The 14,650-nt window shown below is 42.3% G+C and overlaps 2 protein-coding genes across 3 annotated transcripts; both read left to right on the plus strand.

Annotated features, from left to right (window-relative positions):
* The first annotated feature begins 358 nt into the window (after positions 1–358).
* Positions 359–6,932, plus strand: LOC308119547 (alcohol dehydrogenase 1-like). Of its 2 annotated transcripts, XM_080479607.1 has the most exons (10): positions 496–557; positions 681–700; positions 1,948–2,049; positions 2,148–2,289; positions 2,388–2,475; positions 2,604–2,823; positions 3,215–3,475; positions 3,571–3,703; positions 5,077–5,215; positions 5,305–6,932. In XM_080479607.1, coding segments are annotated over exons 1-10 (1,140 nt in total). In that variant the 5' UTR covers positions 496–556; the 3' UTR covers positions 5,339–6,932. The 2 variants fall into 2 exon arrangements, with proteins under 2 accessions (XP_080335734.1, XP_080335733.1); XM_080479608.1 differs by lacking the exon at positions 681–700 and having other exon boundaries at positions 359–557.
* Positions 6,933–10,316: 3,384 nt separating this feature from the next.
* On the plus strand, positions 10,317–14,591 carry LOC308119548 (alcohol dehydrogenase 1-like). The gene is made up of 9 exons (XM_080479609.1): positions 10,317–10,451; positions 11,672–11,773; positions 11,883–12,024; positions 12,144–12,231; positions 12,301–12,520; positions 12,643–12,903; positions 13,002–13,134; positions 13,348–13,486; positions 13,580–14,591. The coding sequence occupies exons 1-9, from the start codon at positions 10,434–10,436 to the stop codon at positions 13,611–13,613; spliced, it is 1,137 nt and encodes a 378-aa protein (XP_080335735.1). The 5' UTR covers positions 10,317–10,433; the 3' UTR covers positions 13,614–14,591.
* Positions 14,592–14,650: the final 59 nt, after the last annotated feature.

Below are 14,650 nucleotides of genomic sequence, written 5' to 3' on the forward strand. Positions count from 1 at the left end.
CATCAGCGAATAGGAGTTTAAAGAACTCGCAATAGAATCCTCGAGACAACAGCTTATAAAGCCAACAGTGGCCTGGACGGAGAGAGACAGCCGCTCTGCAGGTAAGAAGCTCAGTAAATATTCAATAAGTATATTTTTAATTTATATTAAATTAAAAATGGTGGCGTTATAGTTTCTTTGCTATACTCAAGAAAACAACAAAACAAGCTTTACTTGGACCCCATTCAACTGTTTACAATTGTGCAAACACACAATGCCGTATTATTGTACAAGCAGACATTTTAATTCTATTGCCAGAAGAAACATGTATAAGTGGTGAGTAATAAAATGAAACGCCCCCCCCCCCAAAATAAAGTTCGAGTGTTTTCGTCATGATTGTGTCGACTTCAACACACAACCGCTGGGAAAGTGGGACAAACTGAGTGGAGGAAACTCCCGAGTGACGGGGCTTTATTCATGGAATAGGTACTCCATCTGCACACGATCGGGGAAGATCTGCTGGGAAATCCCTCATCTGGAGCAGTCGGGCCCCGGGATCGCAGTGAGGAGATATAGCAGTGAGTGGAAGGGTTCAGAGTCCCGACACCCCCTCCCCCCTCCCCCCCATGAATGTTTAACCTCGGGCGGCGGAGTTTCAAACTGTTGTCTTCTCGCTTCACCTCATTTCGTCCTTGTTGCAGTGATGGACACGGCCGGTCAGGTAAGGACGACACGGAAGGGCTTGTGTTGTGCAGCCGCACTGGTTCGTTGTGTTTTTGCAGAGACGAGATTCTAGATGGTGGAGTGACCGTAAACCGAGGGGACTATTAGGAATCTGGGGTCCTGCCACTTCCATGGCCCAAAAAAAAAAGCCACTTTTGTGACGTTCCAACAAGTTAATTTTGTACTGAGCTGCAATTTTTACTTTAATAAACTCAAAAATAACGACAAAAGAAAAAATGGAACATAAGACATGTTTGTTTGTTTTTTTAAAATCTTTGTTCAGCCATTTTCTTTGTTTTCACCTTCAGCTTTGGCTCTTTTCATTGTTTTGACTCTTTGTCATTTTGCTTGCTTGTTTTGTTTATTTGAGGCTACTTTTGCCATTTTTTAGCCACTTTATGTGTTTCACTTTTTTGTTGTTTTAGCTATTTTGACTCTTAGAAATTAGAAATTTAAAAATGGTATGTTTTTCCCCCTTTTTTTTTTTCTTGTACCGATTTGAGATAATTAAGCTTTTTTTCCTTCTTTTTCCCCATTTCAGGTCATCTTAGCAGTTTTAGCTTTTTCCACTTATTGATCCACTTTTAGCCACTTTGGTTGATCTACCCTCTTTTCAGCTATTTTAACCAGAACATAAGCGTCTTTAAAAAAAAAAAACAACAAAAAAAAAAACTACAATGTGCAAATAAAATCAAGATAACTTTTTTTTTAAGCATTTCATTATCTGACCGCTTCACGGAACCGTCCCAGTGGTGCTAAAGAACCACATGTGGCTCCAGAGTATGACTGGTAATGTTGTCAATCAGTTCAGACGTCAATGTGCATCAGTCAACTCGTGCGTGCCCGGTCCACTCAAACCAGTTTAGAGTTTCACCGCAGCATCAGATACAAGACGTATATCGTGTGAAATATCAAGAGTTTTGCTGTGACTCTGAGCTGGAAACCCAAAAGCTTTTGTCAGACTTTTTCCTTGGGATGACTGCTTCCCTTGGTATTATAATGGTACTTTCAATTCAAAGCTGAACTCAGCAAAGGGAACCGCAAGGAAATATTTGAAATCTCTTTATTCAACTTGATGTAAATGTTCCTTAAATCACAGTCGTTTGTTCAAGTGGGCGATCAGAAACATCCTTCAAGTAGATCTCGGAAAGACTGAACCGCAGAAACTGGTGTGTTTATTGAATTAAACACACCAAAGAGAAGAAAGTCAAGGGGGGAAAAAAATGTAAGTCTCTTCCCCTGCAGGTCATCAGATGCAAGGCAGCAGTGGCCTGGGCGCCCAACATGCCTTTGGCGATTGAGGAGATCGAGGTGGCACCACCCCAGGCCAATGAAGTCCGCATCAAGGTGAGACACGATTCTCCAAATTCAGAGTTCATTGATCCGTCGGTTGGCAATGCAGTCTTAAAAAGGCATTCGTTTGAGGCGTCAATGTTTTCATGTAGATTGTAGCCACTGGGGTGTGCCACACAGATCTGTACTACCTGTTTGAGAGCAAGCGTGAGGAGGGCTTCCCAGCGGTGCTCGGCCACGAAGGAGCGGGTATCGTGGAAAGCGTCGGTCCCGGGGTCGCCGAGTTTCAACCAGGTGAGGGAAAATTTGAAAAGTCAACACTTTGATTCGCCTGCATATTGTTGTCAGCATGAAATTGATTTGATTCGATCCACGTCGTCGTCAAAACTCAGGAGACAAAGTCATCCCTCTGCCCATCTCCCAGTGTGGAGAATGTCGCTTCTGTATGAGTCCGAAAAGCAACCTGTGTGAGAAAGGATGGTGAGTTAATCCTCAATTCATTCTCCATGAGGTTCCTGAGCCGGTGTGAGCAACTGGAACTGGTTGAACTTTTCCATTTCGTGCAGCGACGAACATTTCAATCAGTTCTAATGAAATCTCTTTTTTAGGTTCTCTGGATACGATGGCCTGATGTCAACGCCCGAATCCAGGTTCACGTGTAAGGGGAAGAAGGTGCTTCAGTTTATGGAAACAAGTACTTTCTCAGAGTACACTGTGATAAACAAGAACGCCGTGGCCAAAATCGACCCTGCGGCTCCTCTGGACAAAGTCTTCGTCTTGGGCTGTGGGGTCTGCACTGGGTATGGAGCAGCTATTAACACTGCTAAGGTGTGCGACTGGTGACTATATTCCACTATGCTTGTACGGTAGCTGTGTTGAGAATCACCAGATTTGTTTGAATCATAAAAGACAGATGGACATAAGTATACTCATCCTTCAGATGTTGCTGCAGCTTTAATGGCGTCGACTTGTGGTAAACTCACTTGATTGAACATGATTTGGAAAGGTGTACACCATCTTTATAAGAACCCACAGTCGACAATGCATGTCAAAGCAGAAAGCATGAAGTCACAGGGATTGTTGGTAGCTCGAGGGATTATGACTCAAATATGGACGAAAGCAACATATCGATGTTAGGGGGTTGAAGACGGGTTCTATCCTGCGCTAACATGACCAAACTAGTTCCAAAGCGATCTAAAATGTGTCCCCTTCACCGCAGGTGGAACCGGGCTCCTCGTGTGCAGTGTTCGGCCTGGGAGCCGTGGGTCTGGCTGCGGTCATGGGCTGCCAGGCTGCGGGAGCCGGACGGATTATTGCCGTTGATATCAACCCAAAGAGGTTTGAAAAAGCCAAAGTACTTGGAGCCACTGACCTCGTGAACCCCGAGGATCACGATAGACCCATCAGCCAAGTGCTGGCCGACATGACCAACGGAGGGGTGGACTACTCTATAGAGTGCACGGGGGATGTGGAAGTCATGGTGAGCCAAACCTGAAACATTGTTTTCTCGGTAAGAAGCGACCCCGCCCCCCCTGAACAAATTCCCTGACTTTTTTCTTTTTTTTTTTCTTATAGCGCAGTGCGTTGGAGTCTTGTGTGAAAGGCTGGGGTGTCAGTGTGATTGTCGGCTGCACGGACATGCATGACTTTGCAGCCCGACCGATTCAGCTCATCGCTGGACGAACGTGGAAAGGTTCCCTTTTGGGAGGTGAGGAAGAGCTTTTCCTAAACACCTATCAAGAGTTCCAGAGTCAAGTTAACATGGCCGGTTGTGTAATTTCACACAGCAATATCACCTCGAACACAAAACCTTTCCATATACACTACATATGTTGCCTGCACATGAAAATGTTCAATTTGCATTATTTTACAAGGTTCTTGTGACGGTGTGACCAAGACCAAGACCGATCGGACAATTCGGCATCCATAAAAGTTCAAATGTATTCGTTTATTTGGAGTCATGCACAGGAATCTGTCTGCAAGGCAAAGGTGCAAAAGAATAATAATAAAGAATGCAAAGGGCAAGCCAAAAAAAAATAAATCACACAACTAAGAATCCTCAAGAGAAAATGCTGGAAGGACTTGATATAAAAGCAAAACAGCTGGTTAGTGATGAGGTGCAGATGTTAATGAGTGGGGAAACAGGAAATGAAGCATGAGGCCATGTGCACGGTGTGTTTGGCTACGAGATGAAACAAGGAGCGAGAACACGACAGGTAATTGTCACAGCGAGCATTGATTCAATACAGGATAGAGCGGTGTTCTGTTGCGTTTGACGTAGTCATGCATCATGGGCTCCACTCAGCTCACGACTGGATAGAGCAGACGTCGGAGCAGCATTTCATGTAGTGTGCACACAAAATACCAAAGGAACTAGATAAAAACAAACCCCATTTATCAGTCCAGATGGGAAAAATTTGAAGTCTTCTGGCACTTGTGTTTTGGTTTTCGGTGAAGGTGTGTTGGACTGCAGAGCTCACTTTGGTACAGAAAAACACAGAAACAGTAAGATTTATTTTGTTCACGCCAGATTAAAAAAAACAAAAAAAACATGTGTTATTTATAACATGAGATCAGATTTATTCATTTATTCAACAATGATCATTTATTTCAGACACATAAATCATAATAATTTACACACACAGATATATATACACACACACACACACACACACACACACACACACACAATTATTCTATTCTATAATTCCTGTGTAGATATGCCTCGGTCCCTCCGGCTATAGTGTGTATAAATCCACTTATACCAGCATGCATCATGTTAATATTTAATCTCACCCTTCTTTCTATATCCCAATTTACTATTTAACATCTTCCTGAATCATATATGTGGTGCCTGCATTCAGTATTCAACAGTTATTTGCTATGATCAAACCTAACCTCTGTAGTTATTCTATAATTCCAGTATGTATACTAACACACCTGTCAATAGTCCTTGGTTAAAGAGAAAGCCTCTATTACTCTGTTATAAAAATTGAGATTTCTATTCATACGGAGGAGGCTCATATAATGGAGCGAGTATTATAAGGGCCATTACTTGTTTATTTACTTTGTGGCCCTCAGGGTATAAACTGAAGGTTGGCGTACCGGACCTAGTTACAGCCTATCTGGACAAGAAGGTGAAGCTGGATGAGTTCATCACTCACCACATGACTCTGGACCAGGTCAACAGTGCCATTGAGCTCATGAAGCTTGGCCAATGGTACATTTCTACTCCTCGCCAACCATCCACGACTCACCACCTCAAACCATTATTAAATCTCGAATTTGCGTTTTGTTTCTGTTCCACAGCATCCGAACGGTGATGAGTGTTTCCCCACAATAGGACCGTCGTAGTGTGTTGCAGCATGTCCAACGTTGTTTCCGAGATTCAAATCATGCGGCAAAACAGCATTTGGCAGATCTGTGCAGGCGGTTCTTCTGAGGGCAGTCGGAGTTCATCTGCGCGACACTGAAAGTTTGCTAAGAAAAATAAAAGGTCACAACGGAAGAAATAATTTGCACCAATCATGTCGAAAAAACAGTAATAAAGCCTCTTCAGAAAATGTGTCATGGTTCTAAATCCTGTGATAATCTTGAATGCCAAGTGTGTGTTGTTTTCTTTGATTAGCTTTTTATTTGTTCTGGTTCGAGATCTATGCTTCTTCTAACATAGTGCAGTTAAGTATGCTTCAATGGCTGCTTGGATGACAACAAACTTCCCTTTTCTGTGTGTTTGAGTGCTTTTCACTATGATCTCTGATTGTGACAGAAGGGAGATATTCCAGGATTATTGCTTCAGTCTGGTCTTATCTAGTCCACATGGGGTCACTGTGGCAATGCAGAGAGCAGAAGTCCGGAGGTTTCTGCCTCCTGGCACAGTCTTCTTTAACGCTGTCAGGCCTGAGATAGGTTATTTCACACATAATGAAACCTGTTGTTTTTGTTCTACTTGGACAGATGTTAAATACAGTTTTTCAGAGGTGATCTCAGTTTCTGTGGGGATAGAAATAGCCTCAGCTGGTGCTGCCTATGGATAATCCAGCCCAAATATGCAGCTATGCATACACATCAGTGAATGTACTTCAGTTCATCGAGTTTTAGACCCAATAGGAAGAAAGAAATGTGTTAAATGCTAATCAAGATGGTGCTTTTCTGATCATGCACAGGGACAAATGACCTCCGGCTGCTGGGATTTTAAAACGTTGGGCCTGGTATTGCAACTGTAGGCTTTGGCTTATGGCAGACAGTCGCCTCGTCTCCGGCCTTCAGTGGTCTGCGTCATGCTGCCTGAAGCCAACCCAACACACACAACACACTCCACTATGGTCCAGTAGCCTTGCCAACAAATGATTAATAAATCAATAAAGAGCATGTCAGACCTTTGGCACCCTAAGATATGTCTCACTGCAGGCCTCGGATGCTCGACATAAAAAAAAAAGACAAGCAAACAACAAACAAATGAGAAATTGTGATTAAGAATGTCAGTTGCTGTCCAGTCCTAATTATTTCTACATAATTCCCAGTGGGTTTTTTTCTTCAATTAAAAAAAAAACCCCCAACACGTTTCTTTTGTCCGTTTTATCTGATGTGAACTGTTTGAACGCCATCAGTTCCCTGACCTGATTCGCAAAGATGGCTGTAGCTATATTGAATACCAATAAAACAGATCAATCCAAACCCGCTGCATGTTTGAATAACAGCTTGTATGTTTACGTGAAGCCTAAATTTTCCTTTTCTCACCTTGTGATTTTGCACATGTGCTCCTTGAGCCGCTGGTTTAATGTCATAGCTGCAGAGAAGATCATGGATTTAATTTTTCCCAATTTATAGTAGGAACCTAAAACAGAAGTAAAGGTGCTTTTGTCTATCAGACAGTTTTTTATATATCTGACAAGGTTACTAAACTAAATCATTGTGTTGGAATAAAGTTTGTGTCTAAAATGAACTAAAAAAAATGGACTTTATTCTTGGTTTTGGTCATGAGCAGCTGAGAGATATCATGATGGAACCTATAGGTCCAGAGTTAAAGTGCATTAAGCCTTTTTTTTAATGCATATAACCATGTTAAGAAACATGATCTGCTCTTATTTTCCCATTTTGCGCTCTCTTTTCAAGTTATTTTAATGAGCAGCCACAATGCCAATAGACACGTACATAGTTTATGAGAGGTCAATAAAACACTTGCAGTTCAAAATATTTTTTACAAAACAGCTATCTTTGTCGAATATCCATTTTATTGCTTTAATCGAGATTAAGAGTGAATCATTATCCTTAGTATCTTTAACTACTATTCATTAAACCATAGTCACTCCTGCTGAATACCGGCTTGACTTTGCAAATTCGCCCCGTTGCACAAGCAGTTCGTCTAAAACAGTTTAAAACATTAACTCTCGGGATATCTAATGTTCACTTTGAAGTAGGTTGTTAGCAGAGAGGCGCTGCATGAGGGGTTCAGGTTTAGTCTGAGAGGACTGAGGAGAGAACATCAACATGCATATGACCTCAGAAAATCTCTACAATGTTTTAGCAGTAAAATAATCACCAAAATACTATCAGTATAGTATACTGTAGTACAGTGTAGCATCACACTATTGTCCTGACTGACAAGGTATGTATTTGCAAGTTTTCTCCATAAACAAAAGATATTACCATCTATTACCACTATTTGTTTTGTTTCGATGAGACTTTCACGATTCAGTAGTTTTACTCCAAAACAAGCACGAGTACTATTGGAAACTTTTCTCTTCGTAAGAGAATTTGTTGTTGGCATGACTTTGGGGAGGTTGATCAATGTTGGCAAAAAGAATTTAGCAGAACTTTTTTAAGGCGTTCGCTCTGATAGCAAAAACACATTAAACATGAACTAAATTCAAAAATGACAGATATGCTCTTTGGAGCCGTGAACTTCAAGTTTCAAAACAAGAAAATCAAACTATTGCGGTTTTGTTATAGCAGATGATCTGTGCACAATTTGGAGCACGATTCCAAAACAATTTATGTCTCTATTCTGTCATGGAGTTTGTCTCCTCCTCTCTGCTTGAGAGTAACACCGCTTATTCTTTTGCCGTTCGAACAGTGCAGGCGAACTACAAACCCAAATGATCAGTGACACGTGTTGCAGACGGAGCAGTGTATGTCAGAGCAGTAAAACACTCTCCTCCGCAGCTCCCCCTTTTTCAGGTACATTGATGTTACAGCACAGTCATGGTAGGATTTTATCCAAAGGTCAATAATGTTGATAAGGAAAATGTAGAGTCACTGTTTGTCTTTCAGACAACATTTTATTGCCTCCGTAGATAATCAGTTATCAGACAGCAGTGGACTAGTTGTTCCGGAAACCTTTTTGTTTTACAGGACATAAAGGTGGCTCCACCTCGGGCTGAGGAAGTCTGCATTAATGTGAAAGACCGTCCTACAAATTGTTAGTGTTCGAGGGGAACAGTGAATGAAATGTCAAATGTCCAGTTATACAGACTGTATCTCCTTCTACTTGTTGAGGCAAAATGAGCTCCTTCTGTGGCCATGAAGGAGCCACAGACTCATGAGGGATCTTGGAAAGTGTCTGTCTTGGTGTCAGTCTAATTTGGCCAGGTTTATAAAAGCTCACGTCTTTCATCCATCCGTCCATCCATCAATCATCTCAGCCCTACGTGCGGTTGCAGTGGCACTATGGAGAGGAAAAAGAAACTATTTGCTTGAATCCACAGTCTCATTCTTTTGGTCGTGATCCAAAGTCCATCAGTAAATGGTGGGCTCCCTCTTCACCACAACAGTCCTGTACAGCCAGTGATATAACGGTCTTTCCTCCCATCACTCATGAATGAGACTCCAGGACGTTCGAGTTTGTTCACTCGTGGAAGGTTCTTCCACCCTTGTTTTTTGTTTTTTTTTTCCCAGTGGGAGAACCATGGACTCAGACATGGAGATGAGATTCGCAAAAGCTTCCCACTTTGAGGTAAACCGTTCCACTGCATTCAAATTCCCCCAGGTGATGCTGTTAAAAGGAAAACATAATCTGTAATAACCAAAGACGCCACATTGTCTTACTGACGGAGGCTTCACCTCGACACCCAAGACTTGACGCTATGCAGCCCAGATTGAAGCTCACAATTCCTTTGTCATTTTCTCTATTGTATTTTAAACAATTCCCTCCTGGAAGTCCTTTAAATCCATCAATTTTCTTAATGTGCTGCACGAGATAAACAGTAGCGTTAGAAAACGGCTCCAATTTGGTTTATAATCAGTTCAAGCCAACAACAAAAAAAGTGAATTCTTAGTATAGAGGTGTTTCAACACTATATGGGTATTAGATGGGTAACCTTTATGCTCAGCTGCAATCATATGAATCTGAACTAACTCTGTAAAAAGGATCAAACTCATCTCCAGGCCTCATTTGTCCCACATCCCCAAAAAACATGAAGTCCACAGTAATTTTCATTGTCTCAATAACAAAGTCAAGACATCTGGGCGCCGTGATGATTACCGTTCATAAAGCAGACGTTCTGCAGTCCAACACACACTGCTTTTTCTTTCCAATAGACCTTCTCAAGCCTGCAGAAGCTACGATCCCAAAATTCATGATAAGTTAATTCATCAGAAGTGCATTAGAAAAGTGCCTTGCAGTGAGCTTGAGGTGTTCCTGCCGACTGAAAGTCAGAGCCTCAAGGCAGGTGGCGACTTGGCCCTCGTGGTCATCGAGGAACCTGAACATAACCCTCGCTGTTTTCATCATGTTTTCTATCATTCATCCTATTGGATGAACTGGAAAGCATTTATATGGTGATTTAACCGTGCAGTCTATGAATAGTCCAACCATGATATCCAGATATAAATAATTCAAGAGAAAACTGACCTGACATGAAAAAAATATACAGAAAATGCTTAATATTTTAATCCACATTCCTAATAATGCATTTGTTTTATATAGCACTTTTCAGGACACTCAAAGACACTACATTGCATTATTCATTCCCTCCACACTTGATAGTGGTAAACTACATATGTAGTCGCAGCTGCCCTGGGGCAAACTGCCAAACTGCACCATTGGCTCGTCCGACCACCACCAACCACTCACTCTCTCACTGCACTTCGACATATCGGCAGGCAGAGATGGGATTTGAACCTGCAACCTTACGATTGGGAGAACCAACCGAGACGTGCCGCCCCACCGTTCCTTTTACGCCTTCTGTCCTCATTGTTTATCTGATGTCAATATCTCTCACCCTAACGTTTCCCTGACCCGACTGAAAGGTGATTGCAGCGCTTTTGATAACCAATAAAGTCATCCAAGGTCTCTGTCTCAGGAGTGTTTGCATAACAGCTTTTCCGGCGGCGGTATTTAAACAACCAGCCCAGATATTCTCCTCATAATTTTCCTCACTCAGCACATCTTCTTCTGCGTAGCTCTGCTCTCTTTCTGGTTCGTCTTTGCGGCAGATATGGCGACAGCTGGTAAGGTAGGTGCAAGGCTCAGGATAAACAACCTGCAGTGGTGTTGCCCTAATATCCTGGTTTAAAATATAAATAATCAGGTGATTAAAAAAAAGTAAATGATCATTACTGCTTTGGACTAGAGGTGGTGAAATTATTACAAAATGTATACCTTTCTTCTTTTTTTTTTTAATAAGACAAAAGCAGCTGTTGCAGAGAAGGTGGTTTTATACCTTAATTTCTTTCTTTCTTTTTTCTTTTTTTTTACTGAAAAACAACCCCAAATACTTTGAAGTCACATGAGCCGATTTGGCTCAGCATGAAAATAGAAGTTGAGCTGAAAGGTTTGCGTAACTTTGTGCAATTGCCAAAGAAAAATACCGCGAAACCAATGGCGAGTTCCAACAGGGTTATGAAACAAAAGTATACTGGAACAAACGTGTGCGTGTGCGTGTGCGTGTGCATGTGTGTGAGAGAGAGAGAGAGAAAAAAATCAAACATCTGCCGGCAAATTAACAGATCAGCACCTTGTTTGATTTTTTTCTATTTTTATGGGGGGTTAGAGTACATCAGGCACATGCAAATCAACATTTGCTATCACACATAATTGGAAAGTTTGCGCACAATTTCCAGTGTGTGACTCAGAAATATCACACTTTATAATTGCCACCTTTCATGACCTTTAACTGTGTGGTCAACCTTGATAATTTGTCCTTTTTCTTTTTAGGTGGTCAAAGAAAAGTCACAAAAATGTGACTGCTACAGTTCAGGGTCGTGAAAGCTGCTCTGTGACATGTAAACTGTGACTGAGTGAAAGTTCACCCGTATATAGTGAAGAGATCGTCTGATGGAAACAGCTTTAAGTGACAAACACACCTCATTGGGACACTTTGGTGAAGCCTTTCGTAGCCGCAGTCTCTGCACAGATTATTCGTTGTGCGGCCTTGAAATAATATGGGAAAAAAAACCTCTCACTGACATAACAGCTGTTTTTAGTAAGTCTGTCATGGCGTTCGCTTTCCGTTGCCTTGCTTCCACTGCTTAACAGTTTGACACCACTCTACCACATAGTGCACAGTAGTAACCAGTCATTTGCTGCAGCGCAGTAAAGAATCTCCTCTAAGTCACTGTTATTACAGTGCCATCATAGTAGCCTTTATCAGTGTTTACCTTACCAGTGATGGTGATAAGGAAAGTGTAGAGTCACTGTTTATCTTTGATTCGTAACATTTGGCTGCTTCATCAGGTGATCAAGTGCAAGGCAGCGGTGGCCTGGGAGTCCAACAAGCCCTTGGTAATAGAAGAAATTGAGGTGGCCCCACCTCAGGCCAACGAAATCCGCGTCAAGGTCAGAGGCCGCCCGACAAATTGTTCGAGAAAACACTCAACGAACTGTCAATTGAATATAGAGGTACCTCCATCGTCCACAATGAGCGTCTCCCTGTTATCTTACACAGATTGTGACAACTGGGCTGTGCCACACGGACCTCTACCAGTTGTTTGATAACCAGCATCCAGATGCCCTCCCAGCGGTCCTTGGCCACGAGGCAGCGGGGATCGTCGAAAGTGTCGGTCCTGGTGTGACTGAATTTCAGCCAGGTTTGTAGATAGCCCGCGACGTCAACGTGCTATCAGGCAAAGGGCCATGGATGCAGTACAAGTTGTGTCTCTCAGTCTGGTTTGAGAATCCTCTTTTCTTTTCTTTTTACGAAATTCAGGAGACAAAGTAATTCCTCTGCCCATCTCCCAGTGTGGAAAATGTCGCTTCTGTAAGAGTGCAAGTTCCAACCACTGCGATGAAGGATGGTGAGCTCACTTCTTGCTCCTTTCATTGGATTATTGTGACGATATCATCATAATCCATTTTCTGTTCAGGTGGTCTAATCGCACCAATGTCATGACCTCAGCAGTGAGCAGGTTCACCTGCCGGGGAAAGACGGTGTATCAGTTCATGGGAATCAGCACCTTCTCGGAGTACACCGTCGTACACCGGAATGATTTGGCTAAGATCGACCCCGCTGCGCCGCTGGACAAGCTCTTTCTCTTAGGCTGTGCGGTCAGCACTGGATACGGAGCCGTTTTCAACACTGCTAAGGTACAGCAGACAGCTGATTCAACATAAAACCCATATTGTGATTCACACAGTGTGCATGAGGCATTTAGGTTTTTGAAAGTCTGTTATATTTGCAGTGATCTTTTCTTTTTTTTTTATTAAAGGTAACACCGGGATCCACTTGTGCTGTGTTTGGCCTGGGAGCTGTAGGTTTGGCCGCCGTCATGGGCTGCAGGAACGCAGGAGCCAAGAAGATCATTGTGGTCGATATTAATCCTACAAAGTTTCAGAGAGCTAAAGCACTTGGCGCCACTGACACTGTGAACCCAAAAGACCACGACAAACCCATCAGCCAAGTGCTCGCTGACATGACCGGTGGAGGAGTGGACTTCTCTCTTGAGTGCACGGGGAATGTGGAAGTCATGGTAAAAGGAATCTGCATACAAATTCTGTCATGATTTGTCAGTTCAGAGTAAAAATTGTGTCTTTTAAAAATGGACATATGTGATTTCTCTCCATGTAGCGCAGTGCGCTGGAGTGTTGTGTGAAGGGCTGGGGTGTCAGTGTGATTATCGGCTACACAGACCTGCATGACTTTGCCGCCCGGCCCGCTCAACTCATCTCTGGACGAACATGGAAAGGATCCCTTTGGGGAGGTGAGACACAACCTAATGTGGAAGTTTGCATTTCTCATGTTTAAATATTGTTCAGAAGCAAAGCATTGGATAAGACCAACATGTACTGGGGTATACTTAAGATTCCCTCCATCATACTTATAGACCGTGAAATCTAATGAGCAGCTCAAAGTATACTTGTGCTATTTAAGAAGTGGCCCTGCTAAAACAATGTGTGAATGATCTGGACCTCAGGATATAAACCCAAGGATGGCATAGCTGACCTGGGGAAAGCCTATCTGGCCAAGAAGCTGAATCTGGAGGAGTTCATCAGCCACGAAATGACCTTGGATAAGATCAACGACGCAATTGAACTCATGAAGCAGGGCCAATGGTACACTCCCACACCATTCACCATGCATGACGTATAAAAAGTCAAATGAAGAAACAAAAACCTTCTAATGTGTGTTTTGGTTCCGTTTTACAGCATCCGGACGCTTTTGAGAGTTTGTCCAGAATAAGATCGTCAAAGTTACTGCCAGCGGTGGTGAAATCATTCCAGCTGGATATTCCGAGACTCTTCTAATCATGGACATCTTTGCATATTGAGTGCAAATTATGGTTGTGACACAATCTGTTTCATGTACAAAACGATCAAAGAAAAACTAAAGCGTTGTTTTCAGTCTATTCATGTGTCCCTGTATGTTTTCCTTTAGCTTTGCAATGTATTATACTAAATAACTATACAGTTATTCATTTGTCTGTATAGTAATGATGTCCTGATGTGGCATCCTGAAGGTCAAGCAGAGAACCAGTTGCTTAGAGATGTAAAATGGTGGGAACAGGAAGTCTGCTGGAAAAGAGTCTATAAAAAAAGGGTTGGGAAGCTCCCCTGTGTCTTTTGTCCTGCACTGAGAAATGCCCGAGGCCAGCATTTGTGTGGTGTCTCAATTGATAAGATCACTCGCTGAAAACATTTTAAAATGGTTAAAATCATGATTTTAAATGCATCGTTTGGTGGAGACTGAATTCAGATTCAAATCTCCTGCATGTCTCCAACTGGGGGAGGGGACGGTTCCAGTCTGGCAGGGTATATTATTTTTGTAAAGTGTTCTTCATTTTGTAAAGTCTTTTATTTTTGGTGGGGGGAGGGGTATTCATATGCTCCTCTTTCTTTTAGTCTGCAAGTAAAGACACCATTAAAGGAGCCAACCATTGTGTTATGTTAGACTATACCAGCGCCAGCTTCTCTCTACAAGTGGGAATCTTTTGCACAATCTTCTTTCCTGTGTGATTTTTGGCAGATCCAGCAACAAAAAGAGTCAGGATGCTTATAATTTCATCAGTTTTAGTTGACCAAAGGTTCACCAGCTTTAGGTTAGATAAACCACTCAAAAGACCCAATCCCTGAAAATGAGATTGTGACTGTTATCGTTCAGTTTTTTAACAGCTCAAAATGCATTAAGTGACAAAGTTCAATAAACACTACAGTTGATATATCTTTGCATCCCTATCTGTAATTTCCTGTGTAAAATGTGACAGAACTGATACAGTCAAC

The sequence above is a fragment of the Lipophrys pholis genome (genome assembly GCF_963383615.2).
Source record: "Lipophrys pholis genome assembly, chromosome: 14".
Classification (NCBI taxonomy): domain Eukaryota; kingdom Metazoa; phylum Chordata; class Actinopteri; order Blenniiformes; family Blenniidae; genus Lipophrys; species Lipophrys pholis.